Raw genomic sequence first — 22,861 nt, 5'->3', positions numbered from 1 at the left:
GTGTGTTTATTTTGAGGTTTTTAGTTCATTTGTTGAGTGGGTAGTGGGAGATGTGTCTGTCTGGTATTCCCTCTTTAATTCATTATTTGGATGATTTCTTTTGTGTTGGTCCTACAGTATTGGAGGTTTCCATAATTTTATTGTTCACATTAAAGGAGATTGATTTAGTATTTGATGTTCCATTTGCACCAGAGAAGACAGGGGGTCCGGCCACTATTTTGAATTTCCTTGGTATAGAGATTGAGTCTGTGGCAATGGAATGCAGGCTCCAGGAGGATAAATTAAAGGGAACCTGTCACCTACTTTTTCGTATATAAGCTGCGGCCACCACCTTTAGGGGCTTATCTACAGCATTCTGTAATGTTGTCGATAAGCCCCCCCCCCCCCCCGATGTAACCTGAAAGATAAGAAAAACAAGTTAGATTATACTCACCCAGGTGGTGGTCCGGTGCGGTCCAGTCCGCTCTGGGTACGGAGTCTCCTATCTTCATGCGATAACGTCCACTTCCTTGTTTCCTGTCGCGGCTTCTGCGCAGGCGTACTTTATCTGCCCTGTTGAGGGCAGCGCAAAGTACTGTAGTGCGCAGGCGCTGGACTTCTCGGACCTTTCCCGGCGCCTGCCGAGTCCCTTTAATTGATTTGCGCTCATCAGTAGCAGTGTTGAAGCGAGCTAAGAGTGTTGTGCAGTCCTTGTTAGATTAATTTTGCTTGCCGTATTATGCCAACGAACCAAGCGCTTGACAGTTGCTATGACAGGAAAAACTTCCCCGATACATGTTGTTCACATTAATGGGGAATTAAAATTAAAGCTGTGGCCTACAACACCCACAACCCCTCTTCCTAACTACTCAGCCCAACAAACTTCTCCACCATCACAGAAGATCAACTTTCTGTCCTACTTTCAAGATCAGATCTCACCACCAGTGCACTTGACCCGATCCCATCCCACTCCATCCTAAACCTCACCACAGTCTTCATCCCAAACCTAGCCTATCTCTTCAACCTATCTAGCTATCGCCCCATATCACTTCTCCCCTATGCCTCAAAACTACTGAAACAACATGTCCATTTCGAACTGTTCTCCCACCTCTCTTGCTCCCTCTTACCGCTTACAATATGGCTTCCAACTGCATCATTCCACTGAAACTATCCTAACTAAAGTCAGCAATGACCTACTAACTGCCAGAGCTGAGCATCAATACTCTGTCCTCCTCCTCCTGGACCTGTCGTCTGTCTTTGACACAGTGGACAACTCCCTATTACTACAGACCTTCTCATCTCTTGGCATCACAGACTTGGCCCTATCTTGGATCTTGTCATACCTATCAAGTCAACATTCAGTGTCTCCCACTTGCACACCACCTCCTCACCTCGCTCTCTATCTGTCAGAGTGCTGCAAAGTTCAATCCTAGGCCCCCTGCTCTTCTCTATTTACACCCTCGGCCTGGGACAGCTCATAGAATCTCATGGCTTGCAGTATCACCTCTATGCTGATGACACACAGATATGCGTCAATGGACCAGATATCACCTCCCTACTAACCAAAAACCAAAATCCCATGTCTGTCCGCTATTTCATTCCTCTCTGCTAGATTGGGACTAGTATACAACCTTACACAACTTAGACAGGCAAAACAGGAAGGTTACTCAGGCACCTCCACAGTGGAGAGGAAGCAATATATACATAATGCTTCTCAACCATTGGCTGGGGAGGAAATAGCAAGTGCACGCGTTGACACTTTAAGAGGGCGGGAGCATGCACGCGCATGCCCTAAGGACACGGCTAGAAGTGCTGCTGGGAGCAGGCAGAGCATGAGGAAGAGAGGAACTGACCGGCAGCGCGGGTGAGAGAAATGACACACCAGAGACCCTGCCTGTCAGAGGAGGGATCCGTCGTGGTGCTAACAGTATCCCCTCTTTATGCCCCCTCCTCTTCAGGCCATCAAGAAATTTCCAGAGGAGAATTGGAGCCTGAATGTTCTCCTTTGGCTTCCAGGATCCCTTCCAGTCAAGAGGAAGAAGGTCTTGCCTTTCACCTTCTTCACGGCCAAGATGTTCCCCACTTCAAAAACATCATCCGAGGCTGTTGGCATGGGCGTGGTACTGGGATCCTTGAAGAAGTGACTCAGGATAACCGGCTTTAGTAGAGATATATGGAAGGAATTCGGAATCCGTAAAGAATGAGGCAGCTCCAATTTAGAGGAGAACTCATTAATCCACTTCAACACCTTGAAAGGCCCGATAAAACGAGTACCCAATTTGTAAGAAGGAACCTTCAGCCAAACGTACCTGGGCGAGAGCCATACCTTGTCACAGGTCATAAGCACGGAGGATCCAGATGCCTTTTGTCTGCATGTCTCTTCAAACGGGCGGAGGATGCTTCTAAAGTGGCTTTGGTGTCCTCCCACAACTTCACAAAATCCTTGGAGAGGACATCTGCCGCAGGGACATCAGAAGAAACCGTCACTGGGAGGGGAACCTCGGGTTGCCGACAGAACACATTGTAGAACGGAGATTCTCCCAAGGCTTCACCAATGTGATTGTTGTATGAGAGCCCAGGGAAGTAACATCACCCTATCATTATGGTGGGCATTGATGAAGTGTCGCAGGTAATTGCCTAGGACCTGTTTGACATGCTCCACTTGCCCATTGGACTGGGGGTGATAGGCTAATGAGAAATCCAAGGCAATATCCAGATGTTTACAGAGAACTCGCCATAATCTGGAAGTGAACTGCGAACCTCGATTGGACACAATGTGACGAGGAAATCCATGCAGGCGGAAAATATGTTTGGTGAAGCTGTCAGCCAGTTCAGGAGCGGACAGAAGAGCATTCAATGGGGTAAAGTGCGCCATTTTGGAGAAGTGATCCATGACTACCCAGATGACGGTGCAACCCTCAGACACTGGCAAATCCATAATGAAGTCCATAGCTATGTGTGCCATGGACCAGATTGTACAGGTAACGGCAGGATGTCATCTGGGGACCTCATTGCGGGCACAAATTGGACAGGCTGCCACGTAAGCATAGATCTCTCTCCTCATGGACGGCCACCAGTAGTGGTAAGAAATCAACTGTAGAGTCTTCCTTTGACTCACGTGAACAGCCACTTTGGACGAGTGGCCCCAAGACAAAACTCACTCCTCAGATTTGGCCACAAGGGTCTTCCCTGGGGTAATTTGTGACTGACTGGAGCAACAGTGACCATCTTGGACAGTTCAATGATAAATTGTGGATCCTCATCTTGATGCTCGGACACAAAAGAGCGAGAGCATTGGCTATGCCATTCTTGTCACCGGACCTGAAATGTAATTAGAAAGGTTCAGGATGAGAGGGAGCAGATACAGGTCCCGGAGTAGTGCATGGCCGCTACCTGTAGATGTAACCCTGGGATGACTTGAGTATAATACCTTTGTCTCAAGGGTGCAGAGTCGATGGAGATTATGGGTATAGGTCTGGACAGTGTATGTGGTTTGAGGCCCTGGACATGGACGAACCTAGCGTCGATCAAGTTTAACCCAACCCTACTGTCCAGACAGGCAGAAACAACCACTCAAACAAATCTCAGCAGGCATAAAAAATGTTGTCCTACCTATGAAGGATATATGTACACCCGGGTTGCTAAACTTCCCGCAACCCGGGCTCCTCAGTTTTCCAGCGGCTATTTACAGTGAGATAGAGAAGGACATGTGCCCACAGTAAAAACATACTCCACCTTTACGCCAAGCAACAGACTGCTTTCCTGAATGAGTTGCACCACTCAACTGCATAGGTTCCTCAGATGACTCAGACCAGGTTTCCCTTGGCCCTGGATCTCCCGCACATTGGGATGTCTCTTTATGTCTCTGGCAGAGACGGCGATCCACCCGAATAGCCAGAGACATGGCCACCTCAAGGGAAACTGGAGTCTCATACAAGACTATAGCATCCTTCACCCTTACTGATAACCCTTCACAGAACTGGCAATGGAACTCTGGGTCATTCCACTTAGTGTCAGTGTACACTTACCTTGTAAGAGCTCCTATCCTGTGCATTTAATTCCTTTACTTTGCTTTCCACTCTTTTTAGAATTCAATGCTTACATTTCCTTTCTTGTAATTTGTCATCACATTCCTTCATGGACTGCATATTATGTATATAATCACATTCCTCCCTTAGAAATATTCTTAAGATGTAAGAAGAATGGCACAAATCTATTTGTATTACAATCTACTATCTTTTATTTTAAGTGAAATGTTCAGAAAATGTATTCACACTGAATAATGATAAGTGAGCAATTTCAGTCTACATGAATTATTCTTTATATAACTGGTGAATGGATGTCTCATAGTCGACACCCCAAATAATGTGAAGGTCATTTATTCAAAATCCACACCAGCTTAGTTTTTTGGAAAATAGGATACAATCTTACTACAACGATCACCCCAGGTTTAGACAGTATGAAATACGTCTTTCTTATTTTCTACTAATTAAGACTTCCCTTGGGGTGTAAAAAGTGGAGGAGTAAATATCATTTATTTTAATGCAGGGGGTAGAATTGGGCGGTAATAGGTTTAATGTTAGTAGAAATGACTCTAGAAGTATGAGTGGAATTTTAAAGTTTATTTCTATATGGATTCAGCAAAATAGTGGCAGCCATTTTTCTGACCAATATTGTGCCACCAAACAGTTAAAAAAAAGATCATTATACTTCCCTCACCACTCACTTCTCCAGCTCCTTTGCTTCTTACCACCACCTGTTCGGTGTCAGTCGCAATGGCATCATGAAGTTTACTCATCTTTTTTAGGTAATAGCATACAGTGTTTGGGCTAGAAGGGGGAACTTAGGGTTCTGCACCAATCATAAGAATGAAAAGAACACAACACTGGTTCACTGTGTCCCCCTGCACAATAGTCCTGTAACCAATCACTTTACAAGGAACGTTAAGTCAATCTCATTCAGGTGAATGCTTCTGTCCATTTCTTTCAGCACCAAGATTCCTATTGATCAATTTTATTTTTAAGTTCTTTGAATGTACAGTACAGACCAAAAGTTTGATTGTCAAACAGTGTTGCTTCCTAAGTGGACAGTTGATTTCACGGAAGTCTGATTTACTTGGAGTTATATTCTGTTATTTAAGTGTTCCCTTATTTTTCTGAGCCGTATATATATATATATATATATATATATATATATATATATATACAGTACAGACCAAAAGTTTGGACACACCTTCTCATTTAAAGAGTTTTCTGTATTTTCATGACTATGAAAATTGTAAATTCACACTAAAGGCATCAAAACTTTAAGGCAAGAAATCCCACTTATTAAACCAGACAGGGCACACCTGTGAAGTGAAAACCATTTCCAGTGACTACCTTTTGAAGCTCATCAAGAGAATGCCAAGAGTGTGCAAAGCAGTCATCAAAGCGATAGGTGGCTACTTTGAAGAACCTAGAATATAAGACATAATTTCAGTTGTTTCACACTTTTTTGTTAAGTATATAATTCCACATGTGTTAATTCATAGTTTTGATGCCTTCAGTGTGAATTTACAATTTTCATTGTCATGAAATTACAGAAAAATCTTTAAATGAGAAGGTGTGTCCAAACTTGTGGTCTGTACTGTAGTTATTTTTATTCTCATATGTATGAGCAGCTTATGTTGTTAGCACTTAGCATGTCAGGCCAAACCTACAAAAATACAAGAAACCAATGTATTGAAATACACAAATCATTTTATTTAAATAATTGAATTTACAAAAATGAAAACATCAAACATCAAAATAAATTACTGTAAATATTTTGCAATGAACAAAATGAGAAAAAATATTACGAAAGATATAACATTTTTTGTATTCTGCCCTAGCTCTGCTATTACACAGAAATACTTCATATGATCCGCTGTGTAATTGTGGAGCATGAAATACAATGTCCAGCACTGGAGAAGCCATCCAGCCCAGGAGGTTTTTATTGGGAGGCCACTGTCCTTATACCAAGAGCAACTTTGTTGTCAGTGCAATATCTATGGGCATAAATAAAACATAATACAATATTTCTTTATAAAAATATTAACATTTTAAATTAACAATTTTCATTTTAAATAAATATGACAATTAAATATGTTTAATGAATGGTTATTACATTTTTGAGACTCGGAGACATCAGCTGAGGCACCGATGAGAGGTAAAATGTTTGTAAGGACATTTAAAATTTGCAGGAATGATCCTGCCCTGACATAATTGTGACAAATAAATAGGAATATAAGACATTTTGGTCCTTATATTGCATACAGTATGTATCTACATTTGCTATTTGGTGCATTGCTATACTCAACAATGCAAATTCAAGTAATTTTTACATAATCCCTAACATTGACATGAAACTGTCCCTCCTTGAATCCCAGTACAAAAGCAAAGTGCTGGTGTTCCATGTGAAAAATATAGCATGTCTCCAAATTGTCTAAGACAACTGAAGCCCAATGCAGCAAGAGATTCAAGTAATGTAGCAGCATGAAACTTACAAAATATTAATTTTTCTTACAAAAGAAACCAAAAAACAACACACACACCCATCTCTTATCTATCGATGTAGAAATTGTCATTGCATAAACTCTATAACAAAAAGTATTATAGATATAACTGGTCCCAAATGTGGCACAATGTAGCACCAGTATATATGTCCACTGTGCTTCACATAGGGCGTCATTATTTTCTGGGCTGCTGAAATTGTGAGTATGTGAAAACGCCTTCCCAAAGTATGACTATAATAGACCATGTATGAATATTCTATATCCATGCAACAGCCGTTCTGGAACATGACAGCCCGTGTGGTTGGACTTCAGCAATGACTTGCAGCAGGGAAGTCCCTGCTTTCTCATTTTTAGACCAGTATCACACTACAGCGAGATACGGCTGAGTCTCGCAGGTTAAAACCAAGCTCTGGCACCCGCACTCTGGAGCGGAGCGTGCAGCTCCATGTATTGCTATGCGGCCGCACGCTCCGCTCCAGAGTGCCGGTGCCAGAGCTTGGTTTTAACCTGCGAGACTCGGCCGTATCTCGCTGTGTGTGACTCCGGCCTTAAAGATATATATCCAATAATATATCTCTGACATAAAAATAAATAATCTGGAACACCAAAAATAAATATAAAATATCATAAAATAATGTGAATAGTCTCATATACAGCAAGTAAAAATGCTGATAAAGCACTTTGATCAGTGGTTGTACATCTGTGAGCAGCACTTATTTTTCCTTCCGCATTTCAGTTCCAATTCGGTAACAATTTTGAGCAATCCCAGTGCTAATGTTTGTTCCTGCTTCTATCAGCCCTCACAACTCAGAGGAGCGTTCCTTCAGTAGTACTGCTGGGTTTACCTCGTCCAGTGCAGAGTTTGTACTTGCATTAATGGTTGCTGACTCACTGATTTTACTTTTTAAAACATGAAATGAGACAACAGGACAGTCCTTAACGTTTTGGCAAATGAGCTTCTGCAAAGAAGCAGTCTTCACAATGTCAAAGCCAACCTTCCCACCAAAAGTGCTTGGCTTCCAGTATTCGGGTGAGCAAATTGGATTACCCATCAGACCTTTTAGGGAAAATGGAGCACCAATTTCAACCATGGTCTCTCCAAATATGGCGTCTTGGCGGGGCTTTTCTACCAAAAGTCCCGGGTAAAACTCCATTGCATCAATGTCTCCATAGAGGTTTTCAAGTTCGGCAGACATTTCTTTCTCTCCTAAAATTAAAATAGATTGTTAGGTCAGAACATAACCATAATATGTTAAATGTTATCATTGCAGGGGCCGACATATCACTGGTGCAACCTGTTCACCTGCATAGGGGCCCAGGAGATAAGGGGGCTGTGATAAGACCGAAATATTGGACTGCAAAGGGCACATATACCATCCTTGCACAGGAGCCCTTTATATCTATGTCTGCCACTGCATCATTTTATTTCTTGAAACTGACGTTTCTCATTAAATATACTTCAGTGTACAACTTCATAATGATTTTCATGCTGCTTATTTCAAGGACTGGAAACCACCCAGAGTATAATGTTTATTCCTGAGTAGACTGCTATCGCATTAAGTCACTAGTTCTAACATGTCACAGACTCCATGAAAGAAATTGGCAGGTTCTACGAGACACCTTACAATCGAATTATATGCTGTGTGACATATCCTTTGTCGTTAACTCTTAGAGAAAACATAAAAATCTTTTGAACTATGGGAAAATAAATGTTTGACAATATATATTATGGAATGAATATTGAAACACAGATGGATGACTTATACTACATAGTGAACGTAATCAGTGCTGATAGCTTGTAAATTCCTTGGTTGAAAGCCTAGGGTTCTTTATTGCGTATGAATTTATTATAGAGTCATCTGATTGGTTAACACAAGGTTAATCTGTGCAGAAGCCGTTCTTCATAATCTCTTGTGCGTGTCTGTGATTACAGCATTATTGTTTTCACTACACGCTGTCGCTTCGTAACAATGATCTTTCGTAAGAACTAGAACTTCCCGTGACTTTTACAATTAAACAAAACTACAGAATTAACCCTATTGCCTGAGCGGCTCTCTGCAGCCACAGGAGGAGGATGGTGTGAGCTCTTACCAGTCAGCTCTTCGAAGGACTTGAATGGTTTCAGCATAAAGTGCTTTCTGTAGTCGTTCAGCGACTGGTATCTCATCTCTCTGCTTTGCTCTATGGAAGCAATGGCCACTCTAAACACGGCTGCTGGAAAGTTTCTACCACCAGCCACCTGTTTATAAGAATACAGAGTTCAGAAAGATTAGATACAGTTCACACCTTGCAGCATTAGATCAACATATTATTTGTAGATGTTTGGTCCGTCTTTCTCTACAGTATTGGAGCATTGCATTTTTCCCCTCTTTTTATACTTGGACCAGCACTCTCCCCATTAGGCACAGACATTTTTAGTTAGCAGGAGACTGCAAGAGGGGTTTCACCTATCTTTGCTCTCAATTCATAGTCTGAGAGCTTGTGGAGGATGAGTTTTCTAAGGCCTTTCATTTGGTGTTGGTGCTGTGTGGTGGCCATTGTTGCTGTGGTTTTGTGCTTGTGGATGACCTCGAGTCATGGAGACTCACTCTTGCACTATAAATGCTGTGAGGCACCAAGATGTCCATCCTGTTGGGGCATTATCGATATAGCGGTGGTTGGCACATGGTGCCACACCTTTAAGGCTAAAAAAATTAGGGGCCCATTGAGATCTTCACCGTGACATGGGGCAAAGAGCATCATACAGGCTGATTGAAATGTTAAACTAAGAACCTCGAGTTCGATTTATACATTTTTGCAGCGAGGCATTAGATTAAAGTGTGATTTTTGGCTGTGTGGTCCATGTGTTTTCCTACAGAAGTGACATATGTATAAATATATGTATGTCAAAGTACAACATGATGTTGCTTACCCTTCCAGCATTTTGCTTGCTAAAAGATTCAACCATTTGTGATATCCCATGCTCCACCATGACAGAATTATTATAGAGAAATTGCTGATAATTGTACTCCTTGTCACGTATCTGGAAAGTGTCTGGTAGGAGAGGATGCCAGTGATATAGGGTGTTGAACTCTGCAGCAATTCGGTTCTGATATTGGAACCTCTGGTTAAACAGCAGCTCTGGGTCAAACTTCAGTTTAAAGTGATATCCACTTAGATGCTGCACATAATCTTCAATTACAATCTTGATGGTTTCACCTGAAATAAGAATATTACATATACGCTTGAGCAATACAATTCTGTACATTTTAGACAGAGATAAGAGTGTCCGTCCCTTCAATCTATCCGTTTGTCCTATATTACTTTGGTCAAATAACTCCATCTGTTGCCGTCATTGTTATAAGTGATTACGCATAGTTATTTCTGGAGCTGAGTAGATCTGATGAGATTCAAGTTCAGCAAATCCACCGGATTTTACTGGGAAATTTGACTTGCAGCCCAATAAATGCGACTGACAATACAGATATTCCAACACAAGCAACAGCCCAATAATGGATGCAGGGAAAGGACATCTTCATTCACATATTAAAGTTTGCTCTGTACTCACCAATCAAAATGAGCCTGGCAGTTTGGAAAATGCGTTCATCGTCCCACTCCGGATGCTCCTGCACAAGAATATCACAGACGCGATTGTGTTCTCTTAGCCAAATTGTAGCATACATCATCAGACCCGGAACAAGACCAAAGACTTCCTGCCCAACGGCAAATTTAAGATGGTCTGGCACATGTGGTGGATACAGCATCTCAGCCCCTGACTCATTCACTGTTGGAGGATACATCTCACCTTGAAGAATCTATAAGTAAAATATAGGTATATGATTAAAGTCAAGTTTTAAATTTTACATAAATGACACAGAGAATTGGTCAAAATGAATAGAGGATATAATATGATGCCTTTAAAACTTCTGCATATACTGCAATGTTATTTGTGCTGTTTATTTTATTGTGTGGGCATATATACCGTGGATTTACCTACAGCTATTATACAAGTCACATTTAAAGACATGGGAACTTGTGCTTTATTATATATTGTCATTTTGAGGGATACAATAGGAATTGAGATAATAACCTGGTATTTTAACTTTCCGTCCTTCTTCAGGCGTAGATTCTGTTGTCTGTCTAAACTTTCCCCGTAGACATGGCTTAAGTCAACCTGTAGGACACATTTACAATCATATTAGGGTCAGATTCAGATGTTATAGAGAAGGTGAGAAAGACAAACTCATGAAACACAAGCCTTGCTTACCCCATGCCCCAGAGCTTTAGTGAAGGCAGCACCTCTCTTGACGTCAGTTTTAAAGAACTGATGTGTGAAGTGTTGTGCGAAGAATGCAAACATGACATTGGTGCCTTGCGGGTCAGGGATGAACTGTCTTCTCAGTAAAAACTTCTCTACCACTAACTTGGCACTGGGGAGTTCCTTCTTTCCTGTAATGTAAGAGGGATTAAGGAACCATTAATAAATATTGTACACAGCCTCTGCCTTACCAATGGTGATATTGAGTGTGAGCACGGTAATCCCATGTGTATAAAAACAGAATCCCCTTGTAAAGATAAGTGAAAAAATGTGAATTGAAAAGTCAGTGTAGAGCAGGACTGGATAAGGCATTCATACTATTCTTTAACAACACTTATCTTTTAAGTAGACAATCTGCATGAAAAAAATGCTAAATATTACCTGTGGTATCTATGTGTCATAATATATCCCCATTGGGTTATTATTATTACGTGTGATGCAGTCTGCTAAGGGCTTGCAATCTAATCATCTTGCATAGACAACATACCTTTGACTCCCATTGGTGTTGGACAGTCCTTTCCCACTGGGGGCAGTGATCGAGTGTAGTAGGAAATGTTGGAATATGCTTCCCAATTTCTGTAGTCATAGTGACTGTTGTAGGTAGGTGGGCTATCTATCAAGTGAGACCTTGCTGTAAAAACAAGTAAGAAAAAGAAAGAATATCATTTTCTGAAACTTTATTGGTTAAGATTAGACGAGACTTTAGGGAACATTTACCTAAATAACTTTCAACAATCCCGATTCCTGATCACTCTTAATATACTTTTATGTACTAATACCCATATTCCTTTAGCACATGCACACTCGGCTCAAATGAGCATGCATGTCATGTCCGAAGAGTGCAGAGTGGTAGGTGTCACCTATATTTTTCATACTATCGATTCTTTAATATCAGCAAACAATCAAAGTTTGCGCATAACAAATCCAACCGGAAATGATAATACAACTCAGTAACGATGCCAGGGCTGCTCTACAGGCTATATATATATATATACCGCATATATATATCGTTACATATATATATAAATACCTAAGCTTTGTGTCTTTCCAGATACAGAGTTTGGATACACAAGTGATTTCTATTTCCTACTCTCAGATTCTATCTATAGAAAGTAAATGGCATATCCTATGAAAATAGTATGGAGTTTCACTATTAGCCAAAGAACCATAGAGCAAAGATTTACTCACATGTTAAAACATATTGCATAATCCTGTCTCTCAGGAATGAAATATTATTAATGATATTCCAGATGCCTTTGAAGTGGGTTAGGATGTAGTGGACAGTGCTGGGAGCGGGCTTTAAGGTGATTCTTAGCCATGTTAATAGTTCCGCTGTAGAAAGAGGAACGAATAGAGATTACAATCTACCTTACAAAATGGCGAAATAGCATAAAGGAAAGGTTGTGGAGCTACTTACGTGTGGTGCAGTTTTCACCGTAATATCCTGTCCTTGTGCAATCACATTCATATCGGTCTGGACCGGCAGTCATGCAATCACCCCGGTTCTGACATGGGTTAGAGCAGCAGGGATTCGCTGAAAAAAATCAAATGAAAATAATAATTAACATTGGGGTCGAAAAACAAACGTAATAAAAAATATTCAGTTGTAGAACACACAAGGGGTTAATCTGTAACTATACTTTGAATCTAAAAGCACTTTACAAGCTTCGACATTAAGTAAAACTGATTTTTTACACTACATATTGAGAAATTAGTTAACAGCCTTGTGAAAAATATTCCAGAGATGCAAACTCCGCTCTGCTAGATGAGACTTGTGCAGCTCTGCTACCTCGCTTTATTAGTCTGCCACATCAGTTTCTACAAGCCCTGTCTTTTGTAATATTCCATATAGCTATTAATGCTATACTATTAAAATGCATTGCTGGGTTCTTATAATTATATCATTTTATGCAAAGCAATAACTGTAACAATTATTTTAAAAAAAATGACCAAATACTGTGATCTAACCATATACAAAGCAATATATAACTAAGAAATCATTGCATATATCATAGAAACCAGATCAGTGTTAAGTAACAAATAATTTCACTTTTACCAAGTTAAACCTCATTAAAGAAAATGTATAATTTACCTGCATAAGTAGAAACGAGGAGCGAACACAGGAGCAGTCCGAGCATCTTCATTCCAGCAGTGGATGATGTGTAGTAATTCGTGTAGTTATTGGAGTTCTCTGCTCCTGTCTGATCAAACCTTCTCACAGTTCTCACTTATATATAGCAGCAGTCCCACCCCTGGAGGCTTGGCAACGGATGAGCGACGTGCTGAGGCTACGTCATCATCTTCTCTGATGATATTATATGAGGCACACTTCATATACTCTAAATGATTTATTTACCGCTTAACTAAAGAAATACTGATTTACACTAGTAGAAGAGAAAATCTAAGGACGCATAGTAAGTTTGTAAATGGCAACACTTTCAGCAGACTTTCGTTAAAAGCTGCCTCACTGGAAGGGATTATTTCTCCTTCAAAAAGGTATTTTTGATCCTCCTGGATACCTGTGGAGTGAAGTAGGCAACTGCAAGTCTAACGTGAACCTTTGTGCAGCTTGTCGGTTAGCGACACTTGATTATTACTGAAAATCTCTCGATGCAACGCTGCTTAATCAAGTCCTTTCCATAAGGATGGGCATAGTCAGCTGCTTGTTCCCCCAGGGACAGTGGTTCCAAGGTTTCCCCTTTCCTAGCCCGATCACTTCCGGCCACTGTCTTTGCACCTGGATTGTGGATCATGTAACATATCAAATTTGTTAACCCCTTAGATAGTGTTGTCTATAGTGATTGCGATATTAATGGAGTTTGATAAAGGAAGGAGATAGTTCATTCCAGCCACAGGTGGTAAAGATTGCTGGAAGCTGACTAAGGTCCTTATGTCTGGCTAATGCATCTGCTTACCAAACCATAAAGAAGAAGAAAATATATGGTTCTGTCACACGTATACAAGGATAAAAACTAATCTCAACAGCAAAGTAATGAGGATCAAACAATAAATAATATACACCCATAAAAACCCCAAAATGCTTAACTAGAAAAACACAGCTGCACCAATGGAAAAATACAAAAGTTTTATGTATCTTAGATATGACACCCTAAAAATTGTCTTTTTCCCATGAAATATTTTTGTTACTCAATAAAAGTACTAAAGTATTAAACAAAATAAAAGCCTGGCATCACTGTAATTGTACCAACCCAAAGAGTAAAGTTCATGAACAAAACCACAGTTAATCTTCTTTCTACCTAAAGGTACCTTCACGCTGAGCAACTTTCCAACGAGAACGACAGCGATCCGTGACGTTGCAGCGTCCTGGATAGCGATCTCGTTGTGTTTGACACGCAGCAGCGATCAGGATCCCGCTGTGACATCGCTGGTCATCGCTAGAAGTCCAGAACTTTATTTGGTCGTCAGGTCGGCGTGATTCGTCATGTTTGACCGCAAAAGCAACGATGCCAGCAATGTTTTTTCATGGAGCGAACAACCAGCGAGAACGATAAGTACGTCACTGGATCGCTCCTGCATCGTTCTGCTGTTGCCGGTGTTTGACGTCTCCTAGCGACCTAAACAGCGACGCTGCAGTGATCGGCTCAGTGTCTATATCGCTGCAGCGTCGCTTAGTGTAACGGTACCTTAAGGCCTCTTTCACATGGATCCTGTGCAGATTGTAAAAAATGGATGCACTGGATCAGTTTTTTTGACGGATCCGTTGAAGTATTTACAGCCGGAACTTTGAGAGAGAGAGAGATTTTCACCTGACTGGAAATCCTTCCAGGCATGCTCAATTTCAAAAAATGTAGTCCGTCGCTGGATTCCATTTTTTGATGGTCAGCAACGGATCCTGCATCCACTGACTTCCATTATAGCCAACGACGGAGAGCACTGGATCCGTCACTGGGCGATTTTATGACGTATACAAAAAACGTTTCTATGTTCGTTGTCTCCTCCCAACGGACACAGAATTTACAAAGGATGTCATACGACGGATGAAACAGAAGGCCATCCGTCTCAATCCATCACTAATACAAGTCTATGAGAAAAAACGGATCCAGCAGCAACATTTGCTGGATCCGTTTTTTTCACAAAACGATGGATTTGGACGGAAACAAAAAGACTGAAGTGTGAAAGAGGCCTAAGGCTTCTTTCACACTTACGTCGGTACGGGGCCGTCACAAAGCGTTGGCGCGATGTACTGACGGACATTGTGAAAATTCGGCACAACGTCGGCAGCAGATGCAGTTTTTCCATGTATCCTCTGCCCATTCTAAAGTCCCGGGGAGGAGGGGGCGGAGTTCAGGCCGCGCATGCGCGGTGAGAAATGCAGGACCCGACGTATGAAAAAACGTTCCCTTGAACGTTTTTTCGTGACGACGGTCCGCCAAAGCACGACGCATCCAGTGCACGACAGATGCGATATAAGGCCATACGTCGCGATTCGTCGGTTATACAAGTCTATGGGAAAAAAAACGCATCCTGCGGGCACATTTGCAGGATGCGTTTTTTTCCCAAAACGACGCATTGCAATGGAGACCAAATGACAGAAGTGTTAAAAAGGCCTTAGACAGACCCTACTTACAGTCAGTATAGACACAGAGTTTTCATTTTTTATCATTGAGTTTGTAACAAATTTCATACCTAAACCACCCATACATCTTACATTGCTGTCGGATGAACAATGGTTAGGCTGATTATTCAGTCAAAATCTATCTCCCCCAATTCCTTTATACAAAAGAATACGATTCATATGAAAAAGCTGCTGACAGACATCTCTGGCGGCAGCTTATCGCTTAGACTGGAGTCACACCAACGTATGAGAAATTGGTTCCATTCTCATCCCATATGGTAATCCATGGGTGATTCAAGTGCAATCCGATTATGCCATGTTTTTCCTCATGCAGAATACAGCTGAGAAGTAAGTAGCAGATCTGCACCGCCTCATTAAACAACATTGGTCCGAGTGCAAGGCGATTTTTTATCTTATTGCACTTGTCCCATATATCTGCTCCTGTAAGCGAGCCCTTAGAGAACTGAAGGATCGTCAGTCTGAAATCAAACTGGCCCATTCCTTCTGTCACCTGACATCATCTGCACATTAACTGTCAGACAAATCTGGTAATATCAGCAGGTTTGGCAAACATTAATACATAATGTGTATGTGCCTTAAATGTACAAAAAAATAATGCAGCTTGCCCCAAGCACTATTGCACCAGCTTACCCTAAGCACTATTACAACAGTGTATATTATTGTATATTATTTTTGACATATCCCTCTTGTCAAGCTCCTTAGATACCAAAGTAGCAGGGCTCTCGAGAGCAGGTTTGATCCCAATCAGCTCTCAATTACTGTCATGCTCCCATTGATGACACGAGCGCAGCTTCTGCATGGCATTGAGCCATTAAATAGGGGAATTTACAAGTATATATGTGGATTGATGAGGGTGGTAAATTATTAGTACAGATTTTTTTGAAACACCTTTCCTTTTCATAACTGATGGAGTTATGATCTTAGAGAATTTGTAGCTGAATCATTATTGGAATGTACTGATGCATTCTGACTAAAGGGTCTGTCAAACTAGATCTGTCATTTCGAAATATGATTGACAACTTTTTAATGGTCACATCCATTCTGGGTAGGATAGTCCAATTACTATGTTTTTGTGAAGTACATATGCTGTGGATTATGTTGTCTTCATCCCTAGGCTATTAGTGTCTTCACAGTACTTGTCTGCACTTGCCATTAAAAAAAACATTCTTTAGGCCATGTAAAAAGCTTTAGGTCATAGTGTTACTGTATTGCAAATTGCTGGATAGGACTGGCAATTAATATATGAATACAATCCATCCTGAGATCAAAGGGCAAAGATGTTACAGTTTGTGGGTGGGGGTGGGGGTTATTATCAGTATAGGAGATATGAAATAACTGAAACACCTCATAAGAGGATCTGCTTGAATAATCAAACAATCTAAACATTTTATGTATGGCCAGCTCCAGACTGGCTCCAGAATGATGTTCTGCCCAAAGATTGTAAACTTGAAGATGAAAGTGGATATTACATTGCACAGCCAAGAATCCAACATACCATAGGAGACCAGATGCGGTATGGATGCGGTTTTATTTGTCAACTTCTTTCAAGGTGATCTGACCTCTTCATCAGAGGACAAATTACAATGATTCACTGTGTTTCGTCCTGATGAAGAGGTTTCAACACCTCGAAACAAGTTGACAAATAAAACCGCATCCATACCGCATCTGGTCTCCTATTGTATGTTGGATTTTCGGCAATGCAGTTTGACATCCACGTTCATCTCCTAAGTTTACTTGACTACCTGTTTGGTGGATCTGCAGCAGCCATCTCTACTTACAAGCTAACAAAAGGGATGTGACTTCCACAACGCCCCCGGTGAGCAAATCCCATTTTACTCTTTCTTTTGTTATCTGGATAAAACCCTATTGCACTTATTTTCATTCCAGTTTTTATTTACACACATTCTGTCCTAAGATGATTTTGGTGTTAACTCTCTAATGTGCCTAAACTTTGCTACAAATAGCTTCTTCAAAGAAGAAGAGGACTTGAATGCAAAACTACCTTTTAGCAAACATGACTATGGATAAATATCCAAACCAGACACTCCATTTGCATACATGTGTTTCACTGTGTTTGCCCCTCATCAGTGCAAAGCAGGAGGTCTGGGTGGAAAGCCTATGACAGAAGGTTTAAGGAGTCATATCCTTGCAGAGAATGCTAAGTTGACATAAAACGATTTATAATTTATAGACCATTAAATGCTCCTCTGGGAATTTAAATATGTCCATAGCCTCTTCAGGAAGAGGAATGGTCCTCTCATGCCACCTATTGGACTGAGCAATCATAAAATTCAACATCAACATTTTAATGAGTGTCTGTAACAAGCTAGTCTGTAGAGTCAGTCCTGTAACACCAGTTGCAATGTAAGAAACTGCAATAGCCATGACTCCTCTGAGCGCTGATTATCTGCCTTATGATTTGAAGTGAAGATCATGGCGATAAGCTACTGTGGCGGTGAAACCTACTTACTCCTACACAGTAGTAGATGAATTGTGCAACACTCCATAGATGTAAGCTGAAAGCAGGGCAGTGTAAGTGTAAGGACAAACCTACAGCACAAGTGTCATATTGTAGTCAGGACTGACAGTGCCGGTCTGCTAGAGTTCCCCTGCGCCAAAACTCACCTGCACAGGTACAGGAGAAAGTAACACGGGACTGGACATGACCACTACTACTGCTCACAAAGAGATGTAACACCTGGAGACTGTATGAAACGCTTTTATTTACAAAATGCATGCCAATGACATATATCATTTATCTTTGCCTTACTGATTAACATATACATTTAATAGTGGGAAATGACTAAGGGTACCGTCACACAGTGGCATTTTGATCGCTACGACGGCACGATTTGTGACGTTCCAGCGATATATCCATGACGTTCCAGCGATCTCGCTGTGTCTGACACGCTCCTGCGATCAGGGACCCCGCTGAGAATCGTACGTCGTAGCAGATCGTTTGAAACTTTCTTTCGTCGTCTAGTGTCCCGCTGTGGCGGCATGATCGCATGGTGTAACAAAGGTGTGCACGATATTGTATACGATGTGCGCATAGTAACCAACGGCTTCTACATCGCACATACGTCATGAAATTATCGCTCCAGCGTCGTACATTGCAAAGTGTGACAGCAGTCTATGACGCTGGAGCGATATTGTTACGATGCTGGAGCGTCACGGATCGTGCCGTCGTAGCGATCAAAATGCCACTGTGTGACGGTACCCTAAGGGTGCTTGGTCACCAGAAACGCATTGATATCGCATTTTACCCTCTGGTATTGCTGATGTTTTTATCCTCCACCGAGCACATTTCCATGTGAATAAAGAAAAGGTTTTTTCACTATCTCGTTGAGCTGGATTCTTCATTTTTTTTATTCCTCCACTCCCTGACACAGCGGATCCGTGCTCCGAGCTTCCAATTATGTCGATAATAGTGAGCTGGACTTTGTTTGATTTAGTAATTGAAAATCCCTAGCCAGGTTACAGGGCGAATAATTAGTTTGTAATTAAGTCAGATATCGGACACAAAGTAATCCATCTTTAATTCAATGAAAAGATCAAGCATGTATTCCCACTCATAACGTGTCGATATCGCATTTTATTCTTTGTTATTGCTGATGTTTTTATCCTCTACCAAGCACATTTTCCAAGTGAATAAAGCAAAGTTTTTTTTCACTACCTCGTTGAGCTGGATTCTTCATTATTTTCAATTATTCCAAACGTTTTTCCAAATTGGCTTGCAGCAAAAAAATCCCTGTAGCCCATGCTATACTAAACTTTTATTACCGTATAATATTCATATTAAAATCATTGTATCAATTAGTGGAAATATTCTATTAAAAAGGGGGAATAAAATCCCAATATTTGAAAAATAGCTCAAATAAAGTCTGTATCTATTGTATGTTGGCGACCTGATATATTAGCAATATTATATGCTAACCCTTGTCCGTAGTACACAGGCTACACTACTACAATACTAGTATCAATCAGTATTTGCTCCTCTATGTGGCTGTAGTCCGTTTCAAGGACAATTACTGCGTCAGAAGGAATATCAAGCATTGCTAGAAAATTCATCTAGTCAATAGCTAAGAGCTGGATTTTAGAACAATGTCTGATGTGCCTTGATACATGCAATGAATATTCTTTATTCTTTGCCTGTGGACTGCAGCTACATATAGGAGATAATTGATACCCCAATATTAATATGAATATGATAATAAAAATGATGTTTTAGTGTAGCCAGATATGGAGGGAATTTGTTAATAAAGATACTGTATCTGCCGTCTTCCAATTACTTAGTGTAGTATTACTACACCATGAAAAGACATGATGATGATGACGCAAGAATACAGAGTTAGGAAGTTCATACCAAAAAAAGCAAACGGAAGTGAAGAGCTGCCGTGCTGACCTCAGTCTGCCATAAATCATTTTGGCATCTTCTTCAGTGCTAACATATACAGTGCCATAATCATCTTGTGGCTATAGAAGACAAAAGTACGGAGAAAAGAAAAATCCATTTTATTTTTATGAAAAGCAGTTTAAGCAGTTGAACACAATAATGTTAAAGAGTCAGAAATGAAAACTTTCTATCCTTACAGTAGAAACTATGTGACGTTGTGACAAGTATATAAACTTTACAGCATCCCACATCTGAATAATTTACCAGAATTGTCTGTCCCTCCACTAAGATATAACATGAATGACCGACTGAAGCTACAGATACGTTCTACAATTACACAGTATTACACAGCGATTAGTTTTATTTTTGGCTCAATTTTTTATTTCAATAACGCCAATATACCGTTGTTTGCACAATCATAGGAAGCATTTTATGTCGGAAAAACGTGACAAAGATCCCAGACAGGACATTGACGTAAAATTTAGAATCTAGGGAATTTTTATGTTTTTAATATCCGGCAGCAAAGCTCTGGAGTTCCTCTAGTGGTAACGTACGATTTTCTGGAAAATGACTGCAGTGGGGTAGAGTTACTTCTTGCATGTGAAGCTTTTCGTCTCTCTTCTGATGATTTCTCTTTAGGTATGTGGTGACATAGTTACTGAGGTCAAAGAAGACAAAGATCCATTGAGTTCATTTCTGTTTCTTCTTGGATAAAGTCATAAATTTGCACGTTCAGTCTCAGGAAAACCTGTCTAGTTGCCTTTATACATACATGTAAAGATAAACCCAAGCAATGTATGCACAAGACTTTGACTAGGAGACCTAGTTTACAGAAAAATTACAATACAGACTTTTTTCAGATTTTTTTTTTTTATATGGATACTGAAACATAGAATAAAACTAATACAGGGGCAAAGCACATGGACAATTTTCTGCTTTCTTATTTTTTTATGTTTTTAAAAGACTCAGCTGCACAGTTCTACGTGGCTGCACGCAATTACCCAACCTATAAAGCTTAAAGCGCCACATCTTCTTATGATAAAACCAGCAAGTATGTACATATCATATCCTGGTGCTATGACAATCCAGATCAATATCACGCATGAAATACCACAATCCTTAGGGAAAGTTTAACAATAGTGGGTGGAACAATAATGTGATATAATTGCCTTGTAATTTCACTGCTTACATCATTTTTGAGCTCATTGGAACACATGAATCAAGGTAAACCTATATAAAATGACACCTCATGTTACACTTAGTCATTAAGGAAACCTATATAACACAGTTGTTGCTAAGGTATTTTCTCGTAACCTTGGTAGCAAGAAGCTTGATATAATACATTGGACAACATTCTAATTTTCCATACCTTATACCTCAATCCACAATATTTAGAAAATAATTGCAGCACGGAATCCCATTACACAGCAGAATCCATGGTAATGCCACTCAGAGAATATATTGAGGCAAATGCATTCATGCAATTGTGCCAATTTTCTAACTCAATAAATATGGCATTCAGGGGAAATGCCATTCTTTTCGCGACTTTGGAATGTGTGGCTATAAGGCCCCTGCATTAATAAATCAGCGTACCCCTTCTGCACCGACCCTTTATCTAGTCAATAAAGACATCATACTGTGTGATGTTGGATGTAAAGGCCATGGCAGTCTCATTTATTGAATGAACATCATATAAGAAATGTTAAGCAATATTAATTACCTATCAATATGAGAAATAGAATGGAAGGGGGGATTGAGGGTTCAACCATTTTAATTAACAGCAACAAAAACAGACCCTCTGCACTGCCCCCAGCTGCACCGCATTGGATCGGGGCACCCTGAATGTTGCCCATTCTAAAATGTCCTACTGAAGTAGTGAAAAATACTTGGCACTCGTAGTAAGTCAGAGAATATTTAGAGTATATTTATTAAAGTGCAGGCAATGCAAAAAGAGATGATGTTTTGGTCAAGTGACCTTCATCAGTATCCATAGATTAGCAAAAATAGATATATGCACATACATTAGTACAAAATCCACAAATCAATTGAAAAAAGAAAAAACAAAGTATATACATATTCAGGTCAAATAAGCATGGAAAACAATCCATAATAGATATGAAAGTATAAACAATGCGTTTATTTCACTATTTCACAAGGGATAGGATCCTACTTGTGCAACGTGTATAGGACTGCCGTGGTATCACTTTGTGACAAAATGTCCTCCTGAGACACAGCCCAGTGGGGACCCACTTACAATTCTATAAGAACCTTGTAACACATGGAAGTCATTCATTCTGCACTGGGCTCCCCGCATCCTTCAGTGCTATCAACCTGCCCCAAACTCCCCCTACTTTTCCGCCTACCTCTTTGACAGATTAAACAAATCCCCCTTTTACATCTTTAAAGTAATAAACTAATGGAGTGAGTGGGTGGGATGTTTCGTGTTCAAAGTCCAACTCTGAAGGACAGACGTCCCATCAATGACACCTCCTGTTATACCCCCAAGTGGAACCCTCCTACCTACCAATCAGGTAAGCCCAAAAGTCCCCTCTGCCCCTATAACCCTCCCCAAAAATTCCCACTCAAACCAATGCTTCTCCCAATTGACTCCTTAGTCCCCAAAATTCAGGCCTACCAGTGGGGCATACAAGTCAGAAAATTATTTGACTTCAGAATGTGTGACTATTAGTCCCCTGCATAATTAAATCTGCAAACCCATTCTTCCCCTTAGATTTTTTTTGTTGAAATTTTTTTTCTGCCGCTGTCTACACTAAAATTTGCAATATCAAACTCATTATTGAATTTTCTGCATTTGTTAGGCTACGTTCACATTAGCGTCATGCGACGCAGCGTCGCCAACGCAACGCACGACGCATCGGAAACGCACGCAAAAACGCACCATTTTTGACACATGCGTCGAACGGATGCGTCGTAAAACGCTGCATTTTTTGTGCATTTTTGTTGCGTTTTTCCGAAAAACGCAGCGTTTTCCAACGCATGCGTTGTCAAACAATGATGTCATTTTTCAACACAATTTAGTGTCTAGACACTAGATAATAC

The 22,861-nt window shown here is 40.5% G+C and overlaps 1 protein-coding gene across 1 annotated transcript; it reads right to left on the bottom strand.

Annotated features, from left to right (window-relative positions):
* Nucleotides 1-7,004: 7,004 nt before the first annotated feature.
* On the bottom strand, nt 7,005-13,000 carry PTGS2 (prostaglandin-endoperoxide synthase 2). The gene is made up of 10 exons (XM_069737234.1): nt 12,901-13,000; nt 12,226-12,342; nt 11,997-12,140; nt 11,296-11,439; nt 10,758-10,939; nt 10,581-10,664; nt 10,059-10,305; nt 9,423-9,709; nt 8,603-8,750; nt 7,005-7,718 (listed from the first exon to the last, which is right to left on the bottom strand). Exons 1-10 carry the CDS (start codon nt 12,950-12,952, stop codon nt 7,312-7,314), a joined length of 1,812 nt encoding a protein of 603 aa, XP_069593335.1. The 5' UTR covers nt 12,953-13,000; the 3' UTR covers nt 7,005-7,311.
* Between the last annotated feature and the right edge of the window lie 9,861 nt (nt 13,001-22,861).

Source organism: Ranitomeya imitator, chromosome 8, assembly GCF_032444005.1.
Source record: "Ranitomeya imitator isolate aRanImi1 chromosome 8, aRanImi1.pri, whole genome shotgun sequence".
NCBI lineage: Eukaryota > Metazoa > Chordata > Amphibia > Anura > Dendrobatidae > Ranitomeya > Ranitomeya imitator.
This window is presented reverse-complemented; position numbering and strand designations above follow the sequence as displayed.

Excerpts from the sequence above, each read along its gene's own strand:
- PTGS2 (XM_069737234.1), bottom strand. The coding sequence starts at position 12,952 with ATGAAGATGCTCGGACTGCTCCTGTGTTCGCTCCTCGTTTCTACTTAT. Across the intron at positions 11,440-11,996 it reads TATGCAATATGTTTTAACAT|CAAGGTCTCACTTGATAGAT; the intron begins GTGAGTAAATCT and ends TTGTTTTTACAG. Across the intron at positions 10,940-11,295 it reads AACACCAATGGGAGTCAAAG|GAAAGAAGGAACTCCCCAGT; the intron begins GTATGTTGTCTA and ends CTTACATTACAG.